Source organism: Octopus bimaculoides, chromosome 20, assembly GCF_046866305.1.
Source record: "Octopus bimaculoides isolate indiv1 chromosome 20, ASM4686630v1, whole genome shotgun sequence".
Lineage (NCBI taxonomy): Eukaryota > Metazoa > Mollusca > Cephalopoda > Octopoda > Octopodidae > Octopus > Octopus bimaculoides.
The window spans coordinates 16256090-16282338 of NC_142947.1; the positions used below are offsets into that span (position 1 = coordinate 16256090).

The 26249-nt window shown below is 38.0% G+C and overlaps 1 protein-coding gene across 10 annotated transcripts in view; it reads left to right on the forward strand.

The window, feature by feature from the left end:
• Positions 1 to 23725, forward strand: part of LOC106880715 (uncharacterized) — a 35183-nt gene extending 11458 nt beyond the window's left edge. For 3 of the 10 annotated variants that reach the window (XM_014930795.3, XM_014930792.3, XM_014930794.3), the window contains one exon: positions 3290 to 3428. Coding sequence is in view for 4 of the 10 variants with exons in the window: in XM_014930791.3 (XP_014786277.1) it covers positions 1132 to 1249; positions 3290 to 3613; positions 5408 to 5710; positions 6829 to 6867; positions 8734 to 8810 (861 nt within the window). In the remaining 6 variants the exon portion in view is untranslated. Of the gene's footprint in view, positions 1 to 1116; positions 1250 to 3289; positions 3614 to 5407; positions 5711 to 6828; positions 6868 to 8728; positions 8851 to 11115; positions 11159 to 13363; positions 13798 to 16233; positions 16562 to 19964; positions 20271 to 20938; positions 20978 to 22723; positions 22837 to 23638 lie in introns of those variants that run through there. The other 7 variants (XR_008266382.2, XR_016237514.1, XM_052975196.2 and 4 more) reach the window with 7 other exon arrangements.
• The last annotated feature ends 2524 nt before the right edge of the window (positions 23726 to 26249 follow it).

Sequence of the window (26249 nt, forward strand, 5' to 3'; positions counted from 1 at the left end):
AACTGACCCAGACAACGTGGCATCGGAACCAGACGTCGTAAAAAGCAACCCAGAAATCTTAGAAAGCTACCCAGACATCGCAAAAATCGACGCAGACATCAAAGAAACCGACAGAGACATTACAGAAACCAACCGAGATATCGTAAAAAAAAAAAACGACCGAGACATCGTAGAAACAGACGGAGAAATCATAGAAACCGACCAAGACTTCGTTGAAACCGACCGAGTCATCGTAGAAATCCAACCCGACATCTTAGAATCGTTTCATCACACAGTAGAAACCAACCGAAAATTACCAACCAATTATAGTAAAAAAGAAAATGTTTTACCGTTTCTCTCTCATTTTCTTTCTCTCTCACTTTCTCTCTTTCTTTTCCTCTCTATTTCTCCCTTTCTGCCTCTCTCCCTCTCCCTTTTGTTGGCGTCTTTTATACTCTTTCGCTCTAGCACTTCTTCATCTACCTTTCTCTCTTTCACTTCATTTTACCTTTTCCCTCTCTCTTTCCTCTCCCGCGTTCTTAGTCGCCGTCGTTTTCTTAATCACAACACTTCCCCTCATTCTTTATCTTCCTTTCCCCGCTTTACTTCTACGTAGTTGTGTGTGTGTGTGCGTGCGTGCGTGCGTGCGTGCGTGCGTGTGTGTGTGTGTTTGTGGTCTTTGCTTTCTCTCAGACTTTATGTCCTTCTATCTTTTCTATATGTTCTTCTTGCCTTTTCTCGAAGCAAAACAGAGCGCGAATGAGAGGGAGAGAGAGAGAGGAAAAGAGAAAGAAACAGCGAGTTAGAGAGAGAGAGAAAGAGAGAAAGAAAAGAGAGAAAGAAAAGAGAGAAAGAAAAGAGAGAAAGAGAGAGAGAGAGAGAGAGAGAGGGAGAGAGAGAGAGAGACAGACAGACAGACAGACAGAAGGAGAAAGAAAGGAACAAAGCTTAAACAATACCAACCTCACTCACTTCAAATTTCACTCCTTCTCTCATTCACACTTATATATATATATATATATATATATATATATATATATATATATATATATATATATATATACATGCATGTATGTTGTACTTTTACTCTCTGCCTTTGCTGTGTTCGACCATTTCGACTAAACTTCTTTGATTCAGACGTATCTTTTTGTAATGTTTCTGGTTGCTGGAAGCCTACGATCGTTTCTCGTTCTGCTTTATACTCGTCTTTCAAGATCATCGAAGTTGTTAGCTGTGATGATACTGACAATGGCTTCATACACTTCGACTAGTAAGTTCAGATTACGAAAAACGGTATTTTCTTCAGTTATAGCATTAAACCATTTCCTCTTAGATTCCATACTTTTATCGTCGCAAGACGCACTATACATCCATACACATACGCGCGCACACACAATCACACATACGTATATACATTCATACAAACATACACCTATATACAAATATATATATAATATATAACTTATATAATATATATGTATACATATATATACATATGCACACATGTATAATACATCCATATCTATTCTTCTAGCACATTAGCAGTCCACTTAGTGGCCTCCTTTATATATACTCATATATATTTTTATATAAACACACACACACACACACACACACACACACACACACACACACACACACATATATATATATATATATATATATATATATATATATATATATATATAGGTATGTGGGTGGCGTGCATGTGCGTGTGTGTGTGTGTGTGTGTGTGTGTGTGTGTGTGTGCATGAATTATAACGTTGCTTGAAAGTATTGATTCAAACAAGAAACAAAATGTGCTGTCACTATGTATAGAAGAGTAAATATAGAATCATTACAGTTGACACATTTTTTTCCAATACTTCATATTGTTTTCGTCGAAGAAGCGTCCATTACTCACGAAGAATGTTTTTTGACTTTATATATTAACTGATTTAAGGCCAGTGTTGCGTGACATAGTGTTCTAAAATTGTGTATACTGAACCCTTACCAACCACATAGCTCCGGGTTCAGTCCCACTGCTTGGCACCTTGGGCAAATGTCTTCTACTATAGCCTCGGGCCGACCAAAGCCTTGTGAGTGGATCTGGTAGACGGAAACTCAAAGAAGCCCGTCGTATGTATATATATATATATATATATATATATATATATATATATATATATATATATATATATATATATATATATATATATGAGTGTGTGTGTGTGTGTGTGTGTGTGTGTGTGTGTGTGTGTGTGTGTGTGTGTGTGTGTGTGTGTTTGTCTCGCACCATCGCTTGACAACCGATGGTGGTGTGTTTACGTCCCCGAAACTTAACGGTTCAGTATAAAGACCGATAGAATAAGTACTAGGCTTACAAAGAATAAATCTTGTATTGTCCCGAATACATTGCTTCTATACCAAATTACATATAATACGCATTCCTGGAACTGATATGTAAACATTAAAGGTTTGAAGGTACGCAGTACTTCTTTATGCAAACACAATATGTATGAAGTATATTAAATATTTTTTTTTATATAAGTCACTACCACGTTCTGCTGCGACAGCAGTGCTTCTTACATTATGTTTGTTAAGGTTGTTTCTACAGATATCCTATTGAAACTATAGCCAGCATTGATTTTAACTACAATGTTTCGTATCGAGACGTCTCAGATCCCATTGCTTGTTTACATCTGATGTCCCGATACGAAACGTCGTAGCAAAAATCTGTGCTGGCTGTAAGTTCTCTAGATTATCTGTAGAAACAACCTTAACAAAAATGATATTTGAGTTACTTGAAGAAATCTACCGCTCAATTTGTTGTTTTGTTTTTTTGGGCGAGGGTGGGGGGGGTGGGGCTTTGCGAAGCGGGTGTTTTCAGTGTGGCTAAGATGCACTTCGTTATTTTGAATCTATATAAGTGTGCATGTACAAGTATGTATGCGTGTGTGTGTGTGTGTGTGTGTGTGTGTGTGTGTGTGTGTGAGAGAGAGAGAGAGAGAGAGAGAGAGAGAGAGAGAGAGAGAAAGCGTGTGTGTATGTATGTGTGTGTGTGTGGCTTGGTTAGTGAGAAAAAAAAGAATAAACAGAAAACGTAGTGTCGTTACCCTATAAATGACGGCAGTATTACACATGTAACAATAAATATTAAAAGCTAACTACAAAAAAGTATTTTATTGCTCCTCTTTTTCCTCCTTCTCATCTTTCTTCTTCTTCTTCTTCTTCTTCGTCTTCTTCTTCTTCTTCCAAGTTCTATAACTTCACTTATATATTTTTGTGACATCTATCGCTGATTTATGTTTTTTTTCTTCTTTCTATATAGTTGTTGAGATTGTAGATATATCACCTTCTAGTGTCATTAATTTTAGACAAACTACTGCAATAGTTATAACATGTCGATATAATGTGAAAAATCTTAGTGAGTTTCGTCTGACGCAAAACTTCAGCGAAGTCGTTGTCAAAATTGAATATAACAAGGCTGAAAACGTTTATAAGGAAACAATCCAGAGGAATGGTTTCAACTGTGGTCCTATTCATGGTGATAAAGGTGACATTATCTGCTGGAAATTAAATCCCAATTGCGAGGATGCGACATCCTATACATGTAGTTCAGCTAAGGAATCTTCAAAGCCTAAGATTTTAAAAGGTAAGTTTTTACAGTCCTTATTTTTTCGAAAAATTATTCAGCTCCATTGTCATTAATTTTATTTCTATTGCATGTTTCTTATATCTTTATTTCCCACAAGGGGCTAAACATAGAGGGGACAAACAAGGACAGACAAACGGATTAAGTCGATTATATCGACCCCAGTGCGTAACTGGTACTTAATTTATCGACCCCGAAAGGATGAAAGGCAAAGTCGACCTCGTCGGAATTTGAACTCAGAACGTAACGGCAGACGAAATACCGCTAAGCATTTCACCTGGCGTGCTAATGTTTCTGCCAGCTCGCCGCCTTAACTTAAAGTTCTATTGCACGTTTCTATTGCACGATCGAACACAGATTTACAGCCTTTGATACGTTTAATTAGCATTGCAGGAGTTGCATTCTCAGTAAGTTCAACATTTCTTTAGCCATTTTGTTAAAACAGTGTGAGATTGTTTTGGTGTAACATTTCAGATATAATCACACCAATGATCATTTCCATAATGTTGTTAACATATCTCACATTTCTATTCTTACTGTTTGCTAAATCAATATTCATAATACCTTGGTCTTGCAAAGCATGTTTCATCTCAGTTGATATGAATTTATAGTATTTGTCGGACTCGTCTCATCAATCCTCTTGCTTGTCATTCTAGCACACCTTAACATAGTCATCTAAGTTGCTACAGATTGTCTCTCTTTTGTCACTACTCTCTTTACTCTTTTACTTGTTTCAGTCATTTGACTGCGGCCATGCTGGAGCACCGCCTTTAGTCGAGCAAATCGACCCCAGGACTTATTCTTTGTAAACCTAGCACTTATTCTATCGGTCTCTTTTGCCGAACCGCTAAGTTACGGGGACATAAACACTAGGGGGGAAAACACTGACACACAAACACACATATATATACATACATATATACGATGGGCTTCTTTCAGTTTCCGTCTACCAAATCCACTCACAAGGCTTTGGTCGGCCCGAGGCTATAGTAGAAGACACTTGCCCAAGGTGCCACGCAGTGGGAATGAACGCGGAACCATGTGGTTGGTAAGCAAGCTACTTACCACATATCCACTCCTGCGTCTACTTATTCATTTTCAATTGAATATATTTTTGTTTGCTTAAAAATTGGAATTTTGGAAACAAAAAGTTGTTTCTTTTACAACCGCGATTTCTGTTTTTGTTTACGTGAAATTATATTAAAAGAATTCAAGAGATTTGGCTGTTACATCTAGCATTTGGAGAAACCTTCTAGGCTCAACTTCACGCGCTGGTTGAAAATCATATAAAAGAATATCTGGGGTCGATATATTCGACTAAAATATCTTCGAGGCAGTACCCCAACATGGCCGCAGTCTACTGGTTTAACAAGTACAAAGGAAAATAAAACACGAAATATATCACAGAGGTGGTTTTGACCAAGCTTAAAAAAATTCTGGGTTTCATACAGTCGTCTAACAATTTTTCAAGGTGGTCCCCTAACATGGTCGCAGTCTAATAACTGCAACAAGTAAGAAGGAAAACGAATTTCTGCGGTCGATACGCACAACTAAAAATTATTCAAGGTGCTGCCCCAGCATGGCTACAGTCTAATGACTGAGACAAAGAAAAGCGAGGGAAAAAAACGAGAAATAACCGAAAAATATAACCAATGTTCATTTTCACACTTCAACTATAGGGATTTTGACTGAGGGGATTTTGTTGGACAGGGTTTTGTCCTAGGTGGGGGGTTGTCCTAGCGGGGTTTGATCTTACACTCCCAATTTACATATTTCTATTCGTTTTCTTTTCAGTGAAACCTTACATGCATAGTCTGAGAGTTGTTAACCCACCAATTAAAGCGAACAAGATATCGATCTTCAGATGTACAGCATATGTCGGTTCACCTTTTGGTAATACTGACTTTGTATGGCTTGAAAAAAGACATCGTGGTATAAATATACATGTGAATCAAGTATATATTCTACAACGTGACACGTGTTCAATTCCAGCAGTGTCACTTTATAATTACACTGTAAAAGAGAGAGACATTGGCAGTACAAGCATCTCATGTCTTGTCGAAGATGTATCAATCACTAAAATACTCGACCCAGCAGGTAAAGAAGTTTGTTTTTTTTTGTTGTTGTGTTACCCTCGTTATCGCTTTAACATATTCTTGTTCTTTTACATCTATTAAGCACTGATGCCGCATCTCCTGAAACGATATTTCTGGTTAAATTATACCTTTCAATGAGTTTGTACATCCACGAACGGTTACCTTGACAAGTATATTTATCCTTGACACGTATATCATTACGATCAACCAAGTTTAGGTATTTGCCTTTTACGATTATAGATACATTTAGCTGACATAAAAAGCTGCTACCTGTAAGAGCCCTGCACTACCAAATGCACTTCATATACCATGGACTGAATAAAATGCTCCTGAACGCGGGAATTGTAGTGGAAAGGTCCCATACAAGTACGGAAAAGCGGACTTACCCTTTATAAATACATACATACACCACTCGCACACGTATGCACGTATATACACACACACACACACACACATACACAACGACTTTCACTAAAACTCGCAACATAAACAATTCAACCGGTTCCCGCAAATTGAGAAAATGAGAATACTTCACGAGAATGCTTCAGTTTGTCTGACTGACATACAATAGGTACTATAGCTCATATTCCACAGTTGATGAACTAGCGGGAGGAAAATATAACGTGGCAAATAAACACAAAAATAAATAAATATGACTTCTACAAAGAAAAACTTTCCAATACAAGTCTTAAAGATTTATATAAAACAAAGCAAAAAAAAAATATTGATTGAATTTCAGTTGAGGATCGAATTTTGATCATACTTTTCGATTGTAGCCATGGTCATATATATACACATTTTGATTTGATTCCGCTTTCCAATTTGGAAAAAGATCCTTGAAAACTAAGATCGAACATTAAATACAGTAATCCTTCGCCATATCGCGTTACACCTATCGCGCACTCAGTACATCCTGTATTATTCTGGCTAATATTTGTCAATTTATATCGAGGCTCCTCAGTATATCGCAAGTTTCTGCGGTCGATAGGTATTTTAATTTTTTTTAGATTTTAATTATTTCCGTGGGAGGTTCTGGAACGTAACACTCATGATAGACGAGGGATTACTGTATTATGTTTCTATTTACCATTTTGTTTTCTTTTTTTTTTTTATCTCCAGGAAATGATTGGAATCATTTCGGACAAACAGATAATGCAGGTATTTTTTATCTTTTAACACTTTCTGCTTTCATTTATTGGACTGTGGCTGTGCTAGGTCATATTCTTAAATGGTTTTCGTCGAACAAATTGACACCAGAACTTATTGTATCGTTCTCTATTGCCGAACAGATAAGTTACGGGTACGGAAACAAACCAATATTGGTTCTCAATTGGTGGTGGGGAAGAAATACTAAGACACATACAGATGTGCATACATACATACATACATACATACATGCATACATACATACATACATACATATATACATACATACACACGCTCTCTCTTTCTTTCTCTCTCTCTCTCTCTCTCTCTCTCTCTCACGCACACACACACACACATACACACATAACACAGACGTATACACAGAGTGCAGTGAATATATTATCGTCTAAATTATACAAAAATGAAAATAACACTGACATCTCATTTTAACAGAGGTTACCTCTTCCCAGTTCTTGTCTATTAAAATTACATAAAAATATCTTGAAATACTAAAGAGTAAATTTATTCTACACCTCTTTAGTATCGTTATAATCCGGCTAATTGCTGACGTCATTTGAACTTTTTCATCTCTATTATTGTCTCACACCACACAGTTTCTCGACACAGCCATCACCATTCACAAATGTAATCATTAAATCAGCCCCCTCTTGGACGCTAGTCTTCCAACTACGTACCAACTTTCATGTATACCATGATAGTTGACCAACGTCTCTGCAACATTCGACAGGCGATATGAAGGAGTGATTTCCAGGCAATTAAAAATTTCAGGAGCTGCCATTTTCATTCCAATTTTTCCAAATCGTGCAGCCTCATTGCAGTGATGAAACGACTCTGAGAGTTCAGAAGTTTGAATGGTTGTTCAAATGATTAGTTATGCCATCGATTAGTTGATTGGTTAATGGATTAACTAGTTCACTAAGAATAAAAATAAGTGAAATATCCAGGTGTTTACAGACGCAAAAATTAACGAAAGGAACGCATTGGACTTAGGGATTGGTAACTGAATATATAGGCCCATGCCATCCAGTAGCGACTTGAGGAGCTGGATAGAGAGGCCTGTTAAATTGCTCAGGGGTTGGTTTGGTCTAATCTTCCAGATAGACAAGAACTGGGAAGATGTAACCTCATGTAATTTCGCTTGCCTGTCGTGCCTTGCTCCACTTCATGGCTGACAACAGTAAAAAGCTTGCTGTTTAGCTTTCTGTGGAGGGAACGTGTTCCGCTTTTCACATGGTATGTTTAATAGTTATATACACTGCATAGAGTACAGCGCATGCTGTGACTAACTATGCGCTGATATGCACTGAGGATACGACAGCTCGAGCATTTGTTTGACAGTGAGCAATTATGGATGCCGTTTGCTAGATTTCCAAAGCATGTCTCTTTGATAGTTTTACTGTCTTGGATCAAGCCTAGACCGAGGCAGGGTGCCTGGCTTCTACTGCGTCATCGGGCGCTCACAGCCCTCTATTAGCCGGGTAATGTGGTATATGTGTTGAAGCAAGATATTCTATGGAAAATTAGTGTTTAGTCAAAGCGACAAAGGCCTCAAGGAAACTCAGGGTGCCGATAAAGACCAACTGGCTTTTCATTCTCAAATGTCTTTCGAGCTAGGTTCCATGGATAATCTATAGAAATCTCTTGCCTAGCAGCAGTGCAAAAGAATATCATTGGCGAATACTGCCAACCGCGATTGTCCTAGATGCTCACTGTGTGATGAAACTGTTCTGCATGCACTCGCACAATGCTTGAGCATCGATGATTTTTGGAGTAATACTAGGGTCGATACTGGAATCGATTTTCTCCCCACCCACTAATATTTCTGGTCTTACACCAAACTTTTTCTGTTTATTGCAGATAAATTGTGTGAAGCAAATATTACTAAACTTTTAGCACTTGCTGCACTCCTGCTTTTCCTTGGCAAACATCGTTAAGGATTTCGAGGAAAAAACAAAACAGAACAGAAACAACCTGGTTAGCTTTATATGTTTCATTTTCCTTTCCGTAATTTTGTTATCCTTGTATAAAATATGATTGATTTTGTTTGTTCTCACTGCCTTCCTTTTTCTTTTAATCTCATCGTTGACGTCATCATCTTTCTTTAATGTTTAGATTAGCATTCACCAAGCAAAAGCATTTGATCAATGAGACGAAGATCATCTCAACTGGTTCTCTTTTACTTATTTCATGCAATGGACTGCGGCCATGCTTGGTCACCACCTTGAAATGTCGAACAAATAAATCGCACTACTTATTTCAAGTCTGGTACTTATTCTATCGCCCACTTTTGCCAAACCGCTATGTTATGGGGACGTATACAAGAAACACGTGTTGTCATGCGCTGACTGGAGTCACACACGTACATACATACATACATACATACATACATACATACATACATACATACATGCATGCATGCTCATCTACCTACTTAGCTACCTACCTACCTACCTACATACATACATACATACATACATACATGCATGCATGCTCATCTACCTACTTAGCTACCTACTTACCCACCTACCTACCTACCTACCTACCTACCTACCTACCTACCTACATACATACATACATACATACATACATACATGCGTACATACAAACATACATAAAGCTAATGATCTGGGAAAAGGAGAAGGAGGCGAGCTGGTAAAATCGTTAGAACACCGAACAAAAAGCTTAGCAGTATTTCGTCCACCGCCGAGGCTGACTTTGCCTTTCATCCTCTCGGGGTCGACTAAATAAGCACCAGTTGTGTACTGGCCCCTTCCCCCTAAATTTCAGGTCTTGTACCTATAATAGAACAGATCTATGAAAAGGAAAATACTGTGAAAAGGAGACCTATTGAAAAATCTTCAGTTGCTCTATCCCGGTTGCAAGGTTAGGTTTATGCCTGTAATTATCAGGGCAATGGGATATGTAACACACTACCTAAATTATCACTCTTCAGGAATTAGGCTTCTCAAAATCAGAAAGGAGAAAGCTGATTCAAAGTCTACGAATCCAATCATGTCTAGATATGCAAGAATATGCATGAGAAGTCGTACATAAAACAAAACATACAAATCTGCACCTATACATACATGCATACATACATACATACATACATACATACATACATACATACATACATACATACGTACGTACGTACGTACGTACATACATGCATACAAAAATACCCTGTCGTTGATGTAGAGATTCCAAAGAAGGAGTCTTGGATCTAGATTAGAAACCGGCTTTTTCTTTATTGGCAAGAAATCTTAAAATAATATTGAATAATGACATATATATACATACGTGGTCTGTCCAATAAGTATCGGGGCTGTTGCCATAGTAACAAAGCTAAACCACGCAGAGTGAAGCTGCTTGATTCACCTTGAACTCCGCTTTGCATGCGCACTAAGTTTTACCGTTCTAGCTCATTTGTCCTGTGTACAGTAGTGGTTCGAAGAAAGGTGTATAGCGTGTGATCGTCGCATTGCCCATGATAGAGAAAGTTGAGCAGAGAATCTGCATCAAATTTTGCCAAAATCTTGGCGATACTTGCCCAGAGGCCTATGCAAAGTTTTCAAAAGATTTTCATCGTTCTCGATACAGTCAAGAAGATCTTGTGCAACTGAAACCCGAGTGTCATTTTGGTCAGCTGTAAACAGTTCTGGCAAAACCTTGGCAGACACGCGTCTCATACCCAAATCTTCTGTGATAATGAACTGAACTGAACCGTAACTAGTCTGCACATCCTCTGAAACCCACGGATGGTGATTCGACGATTTCCCCTTACAGCTGCACGCACATCTGCGATGTTTTTCTTAGTTCTGCTAGTTTCGGGTCTCTCAGATCGTTCGTCAATATCGACATATTTTCGGCCATCTTGGAAACGTCTGAACCACTCGGACACTTGTCTATGGCTCATAAACTCCTCTATATACACTTTTTTGCAACTTAGCGTAGGCCTCTGAGCATGTATCGCTATTACAACTTTATCTGTCATGGTCAATGCGACGATCACACGCTACACGCCTTCCTTCCAAGCACTGCTTTAAACAGCGGAAGTCAGCTAGAACATTAAAACTTATTGTGTATGCACAGCAGAGTTCAAGGTCAATCTTAGCCAAGTGGCTTGACTTTGTGTGTTGTAGCTTCGTTACTATGGAAACAGTCCGGATAAGTATTGATCAGACCTCGTACATACATATATAGTATCTTTCTACATTGGCAACGGTTTCTTTTTCATAGGATATTGTCTGATGAACCCCTTCAGCGAAACTTCCAAGTCACAGTTAAGTCACATTTTCCTGGAAATAAATATTCAACACCACACTATGTATTGAGTGCTTTCTCTATTTACTGCTCGTTGAATTCTGATATTGAAAACATATATAAATGTGTGTGTGTATGTGTGAACACGTATGTGTACCTATGCTCTCGTACACATGCTTCTAAATAGATATAACAAAACAAATTTTCACCTGGAAGTACATAGAGTCTATCTTGTTTTCCCAACTAGAATCTGCTTTCTACAAGGAAGGATAAGTATATATAAGAACGACACACACTTTTCTATTGATAGGTGTAGTGTAGCGATACTAGAAAGGTATAGGAAAATGTTTAAATTCTTTGGAAATTTTGGTCTATCAATCCCAATGGGAACAGATTGCAGATCAGCTAATTTTCTAGATCTATCAGCCTGAAATACAGGATTATATGCACTTCACCATAATCCAAACGAGACTCTTAGGAATGTGAACACTTTCTCACACCATCCCTGTGCAATTATAAACACTACTAGCAGAGATACCCGGCGTTGCTTGGGATTAAAATGGCATAGTTGTTTTTTTAAATATATATAAATTACTTTTATATATAAATTATTGCTTGTTGTGTTCAGAGGAGTCAGCTTCGGCACAGGCAGTTAATGCAGATCTCATCAATACCTTATGATAGAGCAGAAGTTGTTGACATGGAAAACGTGTTATGCAAGACTGCTTTACTGAAGCTAATGAAACATGTGAAAACTAAACCATAAACGGAGTTAGTTGACTCCATTCTTTAATGCTCTTATGTTATGTGTGCGTGGGATGTGTTTGTATATGTATTCATGTATATAATGTGTCTGTATGTAAGTATGCATATATATATATATATATATATATATATATATATATATATATATATATATATATAAAATATATAGTTTTAGGGAAAATAATTTTAATTTTTTATAAATTGATTTTAATTGAGTTTTTTACCTGTAATTTGGGATTTTGTCCCTAATATTATATATATATATATATATATATATATATATATATATATATGATGCATGTATGTATGTATGTATGTATGTATGCACGTATGTATGTATGTATGTATGTATGTGTGTATGTATGAATATATATTGTGCTTGTATACCCCAAATAATGCATTGTAGCTCAATTGTTTGAACATGGTGTACGCAAGATCGGACGGTCAACAGGAAAGGGGAATGCTGGTAGATGGCTGAGTGTAATGACATTTGTCAGATTCAGCCTCGATAGCTCATTCAGCAACAATAGCTCATACAGATAACTCTGCTCGGTTACCGAATACAACTGTGGCAGGAAAGAAGCTGAGAACTTTCAAGAAGCAGTACAAAGCATCCAGTGAAGAGGAACAGTAACCTGCTAAGCAGAGTTAGGAAACATTCTGAGGAAGAAACTGATAACTTGTCGCTAAGCACAATGTCATAGAATTCGAAGACAAAGGAGCCAAAGAACGTACAGTGTTCATTCCCAACCTGTTCTGCTTCACCAGTAAGTTACTTGGAGATATGTGTAGCAGCAATCCTGAATGCTCACCGGGTCGGTTAGACACCACTTTTTCCCAACTGCCTGGGTGACCCTGCGGGAGCCTGGACAAGATATAACCCTAATAAACCTATCACCTCTCCCTTCCCTAACAACTCACTTTGACGTGAATCAACTGAGTTGGAGAAAATACCGGGAAGTTAAGGCAGTCTCCCCATTGAGGGGAGTGCCGTATCGAGTGCCGTATTGGAAAATCAATTAGGAAAAATACCAACTAACTGTATTAAAAAAAAAAGAAACTGTTTTTACCGTTTCTCTCCCTCTTCCTCTTTCCCTCTGCCTCTATCTTTTTCTCTCTTTCCCATGGAGTTTTTTTTATACTCTTTCATTCTAACATTTATTTGTCTTCTTATCTCCCTTTCTCACTTTCACTTTTATATTTCTGTCGTCGCTTTCCTCACACGCGTTCTTGGTGGCCGTTTTTTTCTTAATCACAATACTTCTTACTCATTCGCTTATTATATTGATACTCACTGTCGTCCTTTTCTCTCTTTGTTTGTATATGTGTAAACGTGTGTGTGTGTGTGTGTGTGTGTGTGTGTGTGTGTGCGTTTGTGTGTGTGTGTGTGTGTGTGTTTGTGTGTGTGTGTGCGTGTGTGTGTGTGTGTGCGCGTTTGTGTGTGTGTGCGTGCGTGTGTGTGTGTGTGTGTGTGTGTGTGTGTGTGTGTTTGGTTTTTACTTTGTCAAACTGTTTTCTATGTGTTCTACATGACTTCTCGAAGCACAAAATAAGTAACAGAGAGAAAGAAAGAAAGAAAGAAAGAAAAAAGAGAGAGAGAAGGGGAGAGAGAGCGAGAGAAGCAAACTATCAGATGAGATAATCTCAGCTTCAGTCAAACTTCAAGCTTCACTCCTCTCTCATTCACACTTACATATATGGCGCTTTCCTTTCCATTTTTGTTGTGTTTTATCATTTCGACTACACTTTGTATTAGACACATCTTTTCGTAATATTTATGGTGTCTGGGAGCCGACGATCATTTCTAATTCTTCCTTATACTGGTCTCTCTCTCAAGAACAACGATGTTGTTAGCTATGATGATACTGATGATGGCTTCTGACACTTTCGCCAGTAAGTTTAAACTAAGAAAAATATTATTTTCTTCAGTTTCAACGCTGTATCTGCCTGTTTTCAATTTAATGCTTTGATCGTCGCAAGACGCACTATATAAGTGCCTACATACATACATACATACATACATACATACAACCATACATACACACCTACATACATAGCATATATATATATATATATATATATATATATATATATATAAAATATAAAATATACATGTATATCTATATAACTTTTACATCTACATTATATAAATATATATAGCACGCATGCATCTACATATATATAATATATATAAATACATATATATTTATATATGTATGTATGTTATTTCTTTACTACCCACAGGGGGCTACACACAGAGGGGACAAACAAGGACAGACAAACGGATTAAGTCGATTACATCGACCCCAGTGCGTAACTGGTACTTATTTAATCGACCTCGAAAGGATGAAAGGCAAAGTCGACCTCGGCGGAATTTGAACTCAGAACGTAGCGGCAGACGAAATGCCGCTAAGCATTTCGCCCGGCGCGCTAACGTTTCTACCAGCTCGCCGCCTTGTATGTATGTATGTATGTATGTATGTATGTAGGTAGGTAGGTAGGTAGGTAGGTAGGTATGTACGTACGTGCGTAGCATGTGTGAGCGTGCATGCGTTTTATGTTGTTTGCAGGTATTCAAACAAGAAACAAAATGTGCAGTCACTATTTGTATAAGAGTAAATTTAGAATCATCACAGTTTTTCTAATAGTTCGTAATGTTTTCGTCGAAGAGGCGTTCATCGCATATCCATTACACATTATATATTATCTGATATTCATCGTTTTAGACCATTGTTGCGTGACATACATACATAGTAGTAGTAGTAGTAGTAGTAGTAGTAGTAGTAGTAGTAGTAGTAGTAGTAGTAGTAGTTGGCTGCGTCTCATGTTTCCGAGCTTGCAATCCAGTTCATTTTCCTGGGTGTTTGAAGCGCAGATGGCTCTGTAATCCAAGGGTTGCATGAAACATACGGGGACATTGTGGACAAGGGATAGAAGGAGCTGGTTTGGGAAGGAGAAAGCGCTGCTTTCTCTCCCGTCTCTTGAGTTCAGCTCTTGCGACTCGGGCTTTCTTGAAGTCCGCAGAACCTATTTTGATGGTGTGTCTCCAGAGGGGTCTGTTTGCCGAGATATCTTCCCAATGTGCAGGGTCGATGCTGGTGCTTTTCAGGGTTGGCAAGAAACCTTGAGGTTTCTTCCATACCGACAACATGACCCACAAGAATGGAAGGATTTTCATAACCATTATGTGATAACACAGATTTGAAGCTAACCTTACTCGAGTCTATAAACATCCTCCATTCATTAGCCACATGCACATGTCCTAGTTTTTGCATGGGTGCATTAATATCAGTACAGACACAAGCATTATTTTCTTGCTTGAAAAAAGCAGATAAGCCTTCATGGCGAGAACGGAAAATGGAAATTTTCGTACCTTGTTGTAGGAGATTCCGTTGTTGTAGTTTGGATGCCAAAACTTCTGCCCTCTCCTTTGACAATGCTAGGTCTCTTGCTAAATCGTTCAAAACTTCTTGATTAAACTAGCCTGGCTCATTTTTTTCTTAGAATCAACTACGTACTCTTCATCGTGTGACGTGTCAAAATTTTCAAGTGAAGCATGTGAGACAGGGAACTGGGATAGGGTTCTCGAAGTCACCTATGCACACATACACACACATTAACTCTATCTTTTCTTTCTCCTCCTCAACTTTGCTCTTCGTTTTCTCCTTTATTTCTTTCTTTCTTTCTTTCTTTCTTTCTTTCTTTCTTTCTTTCTTTTTTTCTCTCTCTCTTCTGCTTCGTCTTCTTTTACTTTTCCTTTTCATTTTATTTCTTCTCTTCTCATCCTCCTTCCTCCTTTTTCTTTTTTTTCTCTTCTCATTGTTTCTCCCTTTTCTCTTACTCTCCCTTTTCTTTTTCCTCCTCGTCTTTAGTGTTCGTTTTCTTTTTTTCTTTCTTTCTATTTTCCCCTTCTCCTGCTCTCCTCCCGCTCCCTTCCTCCTCCTCCAGCTCCCCTCTTCTTCTTCTTCTTCTTCTTCTTCTTCTTCCTGCTCCCCTCTTCTTCTTCTTCTTCTTCTTCTTCTTCTTCTTCTTCTTCCTCCTCTTCCTGCTCCCCTCTTCTTCTTCTTCCTCTTCCTGCTCCCCTCTTCTTCTTCTTCTTCTTCTTCTTCTTCTTCTTCTTCTTTTTCTTCTTCTTCCTCCTCTTCCTGCTCCCTTCTTCTTCTTCTTCCTCCTCTTCCTGCTCCCCTCTTCTTCTTCTTCTTCTTCTTCTTCTTCTTCTTCTTCTTCTTCTTCTTCTTCTTCTTCTTCTTCTTCTTCTCAGTTGTCCTATAAATATTTCTATATTTGTTTTCATAAAAATTATCTCTGATTTTTTTTTTTTTTTTGTATACAGTTTTTGAGATTGTGCATATGTCACCTCCTGATATTATTGATTATGGATACACTTCTACATTAGTAATAATATGTCGGTATAATGTGAAACATTTTGATGAGTTTCTTCTCATGCAAAACGACAACCATGCCGTTCTCAGACTTAAATATTACTCGCATGAAAATTACTTTTATAAAGATATCCAGCGGGATGGTTTCGACTGCACTCCAATTAAAGGTTATAAAGGGCAGATTACCTGTTGGAAATTTAATCCCACATGCAAGGATGCGGCAAACTATACATGTAGGTCGGCTACCGAAACTTCAAAACCGAAGACTTTAAAAGGTCAGTTTTACCACTCTTTTCTTTTTTTTCGCTTGTTCATCTCAGTTGTCATTAATTTTATTTCTGTTGCGTGTTTCTACTGCACTATTGAACACAGATTTATAGCCTTTGATATGTGCAATATTTCCTTTTGGTTTTGAATTTTCTGTTGTAATGAACGTACTCTACGCACTGTGTATAGAAATGGTTTGTGCAATTTTTTTGTAGGGTGAGATAGACTTAAGGATAGTTGATGCAATAAGAAAAGAAATATTAACTAAAATTAATGATATAAATAACTCTTTACATAAACAGTCACATTCAATCAATTCAGTACCAGTGATTCTTATAGAAATTATTCTCAACACTAAGGCTGTAATTTCAATTAACACAAGCATAATAACACATATTTATCTCATAAATTTTCATGCAGCAGCCTTCCAATGTTTATTTATTTAAAGACCTTTCTCTGGCCCTACGTAGCTACCGGTCGGTTTGAGCTAGGAAAGAACTGTTGCCATAGCCCCTGCAGCATTTTGCACTTTATCATCATCATCATCATCATCATCATCATCATCATCATCATCATCGTTTAACGTCCGCTTTCCATGTTAGCATGGGTTGGACGATTTGACTGAGGACTGGTGAAACCGGATGGCAACACCAGGCTCCAATCTAAATTTGGCAGAGTTTCTACAGCTGGATACCCTTCCTAACGCCAACCATTCAGAGAGTGTAGTGGGTGCTTTTACGTGTCACCCGCACGAAAACGGCCACGCTCGAAATGGTGTCTTTTATGTGCCACCCGCACAAGAGCCAGTCCAGGGGCACTGGCAACGATCTCGCTCGAAAACCCTACAAAGGCCAGTCAGGCGGTACTGGCAACGGTCACGCTCAAGATGGTACATCTTATGTGCCACCCGCACAAGAGCCAGTCCAGGGGCACTGGCAACGATCTCACTTGGCTTGCCGGGTCTTCTCACGCACAGCACATTTACAAAGGTCTCGGTCAGTAGTCATCGCCTCGGTGAGGCCCAATGTTCGAAGGTCTTGCCTCACCACCTCAGCCCAGGTCTTCCTGGGCCTACCTCTTCCACGGGTTCCCTCAACTGTTAGGGTGTGGCACTTTTTCACGCAGCTATCCTCATTCATTCTCACCACATGTCCAAACCAGCGCAATCGTCTCTCTTGCACACCACAACTGATGCTTCTTATGTTCAGCTTTTCTCTCAAGATACTTACACTCTGACGGGTATGCACATTGACATTACACATCCAGCGGAGCATACTGGCTTCATTCCTTGCGAGCTTACGCATGTCCTCAGCAGTCACAGCCCATGTTTCACTGCCATGTAGCATGGCTGTTCGTACACATGCGTCATACAGTCTGCCTTTTACTCTGAGTGAGAGTCCCTTTGTCGCCAGCAGAGGTTAGAGCTCTCTAAACTTTGCCCAGGCTATTCTTATTCTAGCAGCTACACTTTCAGCGCACCCACCCCCACTACTAACTTGGTCACCCAGATAGCGGAAGCTATCGACTACCTCTAGTTTTTCTCCCAGGAATGAGATAGACGTTGTTTCCTGTTTGTTTACAATGTTTATTGCATATGAACACCTGCCACATACAAAAACTAACTTCGTAGTTAATCTGCCTTTGATATTGCTGCACCTCTTATGTGTCCATAGCTTGCACCGGGTACATCTTATAGAGTTACTACCTACTCCTTTTCTGCATACTGAGCAGGGCCATCTACCTGAAGGGGTTTGTGTTTTATCTACCTTCCTACTTATTAGGATTTTGGTTTTTGCTAGGTTGACTCTAAGGCCCTTCGATTCTAGTCCTTGCTTCCACACCTGAAACTTCTCCTCTAGTTCTGATAGTGACTCCGCAATTAGTGCAAGGTCATCAGCATAGAGGAGCTCCCATGGGCAACCTGTCTTGAATTCCTCTGTGATCGCCTGGAGGACTATGATAAATAGGAGGGGGCTGAGTACGGAACCTTGGTGGACCCCTACCTCTACCCGGAATTCATTACTGTACTCATTTCCAACCCTCACCTTACTGGAAGAATCTCTGTCCATGGCTCGCACAGCTCTCACTAACCATTCTTCTATCCCAAGTTTCCTCATTGACCACCAGATAAGGGATCGGGGGACCCTGTCAAAGGCTTTCTCCATGTCAACGAAGGCCAGGTACAGAGGTTTATCCTTGGCTAGGTATTTCTCCTGCAGCTGTCTCACTAGAAATATGGCATCAGTGGTGCTTTTACCTGGCACGAACCCAAACTGCATCTCATCTAAATTGATTCGCTCCCTAATTAGTTGGGCTATGACCCTCTCCGTAACTTTCATAACCTGATCTAACAGCTTGATGCCTCTGTAATTATGATAACAGTGTTTTAAACTTAATACAGTTATTGTTTGGTAACGCGTATGATAGCTGAATTTTTTATACAATTACTGAAAGATAAAAGTGACATTAGGCTTGGTCGAAGAAAGATACACTGTAAAATGAATCAGTTAAGATAGAGATGATATTCAATCAGAAATTTAAAAGAAGAAAGACTGATCTTGTTTTTCTTGAAGTGGAGGTAGTTGTTCTTCGTGTTTGCCTACCAAACAAGAATTCTGTTCTTGTTTCACGTCCACTGACCCGGCGTCTGTGTGTATATATATATATATATATATATATGTGTGTGTGTGTGTGTGTGTGTGTGTGTGTGTGTGTGTGTGTGTGTGTGTGTGTGTGTGTGTGTGCGTGCGTGCGTGCTTTCGTGCGTGTACAGAAAATGCAGGATCAGAAGATGTCTCAGGCTAAGGTATTTTCTGATTTCAAAACCGAAAAACTAACCTGTCTTTTCTGCTTTCGACACTATTTTTTAATTTGGTGATTACTGTTTCTCGTGCCATAGGATATTTAACGCTTTCTTTGAGGGGCTTGTTTATATCATCCAAAGAATTTTGATGATCATGATGATTGTGATGGTGGCAGTGTTTAGTGCTAGGTACACAACTTCAATAGAAAGCCGTTCACATCCAAAGCCGTTCACTTCTTTACTAATACAAACGTGTTGCTGTATTGCAATATCCTTAGCATTCAGCGACATTCTTTTCTGTAGTATTTACTGAAAGTTTCAGAAGTTGCATTCTGTCTGTGTTCAACTTCACTTTAGCCACTTTGCTTTTGGTAAAACAGTGTGAAACTATTTTGGTATAGCGTTTCTGTAAAAGAGTAAAGAGTATATATATATATATATATACAAAGTTAGATAGTTGAACACTTAGAAGCAGTTCGCATGGTCCAGCATTAAGTATAGTTTAGTTTCACATGGCAATTGTAGTTTATATTAATGAAACCACCTAATTTATTATTGTGATGCCCCTTGTTCTAAGATTTACATATTTTGATTCGGTTACTTTTCAGCGAGATCTTTCATGAAAAGTCTGGACATTGTTAACCCACCTATTGAAGTAGACAAGACACTGGTCTTCAGATGTGCAGCATATGTCACTGAACTTTATGGTTATAGTAACTTTCTATGGTTTGAAAGAAAACTTCGTGATACTCGTATACATATGAATACAGTAGAAGCTCAACGTCATTTCGAGTGTTTAATTCCAGTAGTGTCATTTCATAGGTACACTGTAAAACACAAGGACGTCGGTTTCACAAACATCACATGTTTTCTGAACGGTGAAACACTCACTAAACTACTCATCAAACAGGCAGGTAAGCAAGTTTTCTTTGTGTTGCCTTCCTTAAAGCTTTTACTTTTTGTTATTGTTGCTGCTGCAGTGAGAGAAAGTTGTGTTGGAAGAGTACAGCAGGGTCCGCCACCATCCCCTGCCGCAGCCTCGTGGAGCTTTAGGTGTTTTTCGCTCAATAAACACTCACAACGCCTGGCCTGGGAATCAAAACCACAATCCTATGACCGCGAGTCCGCTGCCCTAACCACTGAGCCATTGCGCCTCCACTTGATCATAACTCATTGTTATCATATATGATCTTACGACCAACAGCGTAAACGATTTGACTGGCTCCAGCAAAAAGAAAACACTTCGCGAGAGTGCTTCATTTTGTCTGATTGACATAAAATAGGTACTAGTTCATATTTTACAGTTGAAGAACCAGCAATAGGAAAATATAGCGCGTCAAATAAACGCCAAAATAAATAAACATACCTTCTACAAAGAGAATTTCTTTCAATACAAGTATTAAAGATGTATATAAAATATCACGACAGAAATTATTGATTGAATTTCAGCTCAAGTTCAAATTTTTATCACGCATATATACATACGTACACATTTTGCTTTGATTTCGCTTTCCATTGGAAACTAAGATAAAACATTAAACATCATGTTTCTACATATTTTGTTTTCAATTTTTATTTCTAGGAAGCGAGCAGAAACCACTCGGACAAACAAATAATGCAGGTATCTTTTATCTTTTAACGCTTGCTTTCTTTAGTTATTGAATTGTGGCCGTGCTAAGCCATTCTCTAATAGGGTTTTCGTCGAACAAATTAACACCAGTACTTATTATATCAGTCACCATGTCCGAACTGATATGTTGTGGGTACGTAAACAAACCATCACTGGTATATATATATATATATATATATATATATATATATAGCGGCGTACGTACACTTTGTCTCTCATATACATATATACATATATAAATTGTAAATCCAAAAGAAAAAAAATAACAACAAAACTACACGACGGGCTTCCGCGCAATTTCTGTCTGCCAAATTCACTTACAAGTCATTGGCTATTCTTAGACTATTTTAGAAGACATTTACCCAAGGATTGGCCTCGAGCCATACGCCCCCAAGCTTCAACAATCAAATTCATCTCACATGACAACATTGTGACTTGAGTCAGAATTCCTTTTTTTGTACGTAAGTGGCCCTGCCTTATTTAACATAATTCTGAAAATCACAGAAATAAACGTCTTCGTAAGATTCAAAAGTTTATTGAATAAATTCCACCGAGAAATACGAAGCAAACAATCGACATCCGAATATATTTCGGCATAAAACTCTGTCCATGAGTAAGTAAAGCTTTGTTACAATATGACTTAATAGAGTACTCCAAGCAGTGTTGTTAAGTCTAACATGGTCTGAGCCAACAATGGCCAAAACGTTATACTACGTTATATACTGCGTGTAACCAAGACAATCCATGAATGATTACTGGGGAATAAGAGCAACGATGTCGTCGAGGAAACTCTGAGCGTGGAGGGGAAACAATAGATTTGTCTTGTCCGAAGAACTTTCTAGCCGGAGTCCATGATTTAATTCTAAAAATCCTTCGCCTGGCAGTGCTATTGTAAGACACTGCTGGTTCGGGGTAAAGTCTACAAGCGTGGTGGCATTGCCTTTAGCCACATCCGCTCAAAACGCACACTGCACCATAAAAGTGTACTGCAAGCGATCGTACAATTCTTGAGCGTCGCTGCCTTGAAGATTTACGTTCAGAAGCCACAATCATTTGCTGGATGGATCCGGTTATATTTTATCGTGAAAATCGCCCTGTCACTTCTCGTTTTTTTACTTCTACCAGGAAGTTATGACGAAAATGATCGTGTGATAAACGAGACTGAAAGGCAGACACTTTGTTTTTTTTAGCCAAACTCTCATGACTTTTCAAGTTCCAGTTAGAAACGAAAATAAGCGTGGAGAGGGAGGTGCTTCCTCCCAGTAAATTTGTTGGACGGTGGATGAATGTAGCTAGAACTGTCTCAGACTAAACGTGAGCTTGTAGTTTGAGAAGCACGGCGGAGAGAGAAACATTTACCATGATACTACTTGTGAGCACGGTGACTCAGGATCTGTGGGTTACTTGGTTGCCCCAGGATGCATTTCCCTCTGGTAGAGAAATTTGTTGCAATAATTTTCTTGTTGTTATAGTTTTTTCCTTGTTTACACATCTTTATGTAAATTCCCAATATCCTTGATTATTTTTTCTGAGGCGGCGAGCTGGCAGAATCGGGTGCACGTCGGAAAAATGCTTAGCGGCATTTTGCCCGGCTTGACTTTTTCTTTTATCCTTTCGGAGTCGATAAAATAAGTAAAAGTTGAGTACTGGAGTCGACGTAATGGATTTCCCCCTCCCCAAAACTTTCTGGCCTAGTACCAAAATTAGAATGAAATATATTTTTTCTCTCTGTTACAGAAAAATTGTACAGTGCAAATATTATTACTAAGATTTTAACATTTGCAACATACATGCTTTTTATTAGCAATTTGCGTTAAGGATCTCGAAAAATAAGCAACAGAATCCACCTGGTTAGTAAAATATTTTTCATTTTGTTTTCTGTGATTTTGTTATCCTTATATAAAACCTTATTGATTTAATTTGTGCTTACTTTGTGCTTACTACATTGCCTTTTTTTAAATCTCACTCTTGTTGCCATCATCCTTTTTAATGATAAGACTGGCATTGATCAAGCAAAGGTATCGGAGCACTGAACATCCCATAACATCCTTTATTTGTTCCAGTCATTGGACTGCGACCATGTTTGGCCATAACCTTGAAATACCGAACAAATACACTTCACTACTTATCTTTAAATCTGGTACTAATTCGATCGGTCACTTTTGCTGAACCGCTATGCGTTGAGGCTGTATACAAGCAACACTTGTTGTCAAGCGCTGACTGAGGCCAAATACATTTAACGTTTTGGATACTTTAGGACCAGACTGTCGATTTTTAGGCATTATCGGAAAATCTATTTTTCCACGCACTAGATGATGGTCAGTCCAGCTCTCTGCCCCTCTCATGATCCGAACGCTAGAAACGTATTTCATACCACGTTTCCTGATAAGAATATAATCTATGAGATGCCAGTGTTTAGATCTTGGTTGCATCCAGGTGGTTTTATATTTATTTTTCTGCTTAAACAGGTCGCTATTGAGTGCTACTGGTAACATGTAATCCAGTACATCCTGTCGCATGGTCGTGTCGTCGGCCCCACCAGGTTTGCTTGGTGAGGAGGGTTTTGTTGGACACCCTACGGGATGAAAAAACATACATGCATACATACATACAAACAAACTTTCTAAATTGAAAACGCTTCCTTTTTTGCAGGTTACTAACCGGTGAGCTCCTTCGGCTAAACTTACAAGTCGCAGTCAAATAACATTTTTCCGGAAATAAATATTTGATTCAACACCACATATTGAGTGCTTTCTTCAGTTACTTCTCATTAATTTTTGATGTTGAAAACATATTATATAAATGTGTGTGTGTGTGTGTGTGTGTGTGTGTGTGTGTGTGTGTGTGTGTGTGTGTGCGTGTATGCGAGCACGTGCAATATATATGTGTACATACACGTACATATTTTCACCTATAGGTAAGTACATTGTATCTATCTTTTTCGAACTAGAATCAGTTTTTCCTAAGTTAGGGAAAGTATATATAGGAACGACAATCTCTTTTCTGTTGATAGGTGTAGTGTAGCAGAAGTAGAAATGTATAGGAAAATATTATTTAAACTCTTTCGAAATTTTGGTCTATCAATCACCATAGAAGCAGGTTACAGATCAGCTAATTTTCTAGATATATCAAGATTCAATATCGGATTATGTACACCTTCCCATAAATCAAACGATTTATACGAATGTATATGTCTGCATATGCCCAGATGCTGCACATAGACCAGTACTCAAGGTACGAGTACATAACGTGCGAGACACGAACAATTTCCTGAAGTGACAGCAACACAGCTATTGAAGGTAAATCCGACGTTAGATTTGGTAGTAGTAGTAGTACTAGTAATAGTAATAATGCTAAGTTATAGTAATGATCCTTTCTAGAATGGGTTCAAGGTCAAGCATTTTATAGGAGGGGCATAGACAATTATAACGATCCCTGTGCTCAATCAGTAGTTACTTTACTGACATCGAAATCGTGAAAGACAAAATCGACCTTGGTGGTATTTGATCTCAGAACATAAAAACCGACGACATGCCAATAAGAATTTGTTCAGGTGTGTTAACGATTGTACCAACTCTCAGCACATTGATAAATTGTTGTAATGATAATAGTAGGAACTGTAATAATAACAGTATTAATCATATTATAATAATGACAGTAATATCATAAAGATAGTAGTATATATAATTAGTAATAGACAAATAACGCGTATAACTGTATTTATTATGCTGAAAGTAATGATAGTCATAGCAAGAATAATAGAATAAAATACGCTACTTTAGAAGGAAGAATAAGCGCCCTTTTGAAAATAAATGTCTACGTAGAGACATAGCACATAAATGTTCTGTCAAACACAAGACAATATATACCAGTATACAGGTGTGACAGAAGATCACTTCGATAACCGATGGTGAAACAGCGTTTCTTCATTCCAGAATAAGAACGAAATACCTTAAATGACAGGACAAATTTGTTACCTCAATAAAGACAATGTAAGATGCTCATTCTTTTGTTCATTACTGCAGGCAGCCTTTCCTTATGATGGAAGTGATCTGGATTGTAATTCTGTATCGAAATTACCCCATCTGGATATTATAATGTAAGGACAACATTATTAATAAACATCTCGTAATAATTATTAGATTTCACCGTTGTTTTAGAAAAACATTTTGCAAGAACTATTGAACTAATATTGGATATGGGATTGCTTAGCCAGAAGGTTAAGCGCATCCATTGCCAACTTCCATCGCGATTTCTTTGATATCTGGAGACATTGATACAGCTTGTGGAAATTACTAGAATTGAAACTGGTTACAGAGAGCGTTATTTAGTACATTGTATTCAATTATGCGGATCAATACAAGTACAATATCCGAGAAAAATGGACATAATTATTTCTACGACGTAAAACCTGTCTTTATGTACTTGTTTTCTTTGATTGTATTAATTTTACACGTGCATTTTATTTAATTTTCTAATTAGAAATATACTCAGTAATGAGAACACAATGTAACCAGATGAACCGAATGATTCTGACTTTCGAGTCGTCAGTGAGAATGAGTAACCATTATATATTCAAGAAGACATGAATATGTATGTCTATCGACAGCAATTAATATCCGTAATGCGCATATATCTATGACAACTACGTATAGGTGTGTGTAGATATTAGTAGCGATATTTCTAGGTGAACTTGCAAATAGATATGTATGTGCATAAATATGTATAAGTTAGTATGTGTATATGTAACTATATATACATATATGTGTGTATGTATATATATATATATGTATATATATATATATATATATAAATTTAATGAATGGAGTAAACGCATATTATAACTGCATACCTTTATTCCGACATATGTTTCGAAGAATTACAATTTATGCGATCCATAGGAATCGCCGATGTTAAAAATGTAAACTTCTCCTCAGGGAAATGTATGGGAACCAGCTTAAACGTAAGATATTATAACCGAATATATATATATATATATATATATATATATATATATATATATATATATATATATATATACCGATATGTATATATCTGTGTATATACGTGTATATACGTGCATGAAGAGGTATGCATGTTTATGTGAGTGTACATATCGAGGTGTATTAGACGGACTTCTAAGCATGTGAGTGGTGCATGCGTGTAATCCATGTACAATCATGTATGAGAGTGGGAATATGAATTTAGCAAGCGGTCAATACTTTCCCTCAAAAACTCTTAATAGGGGCCTTAGTAATATCAT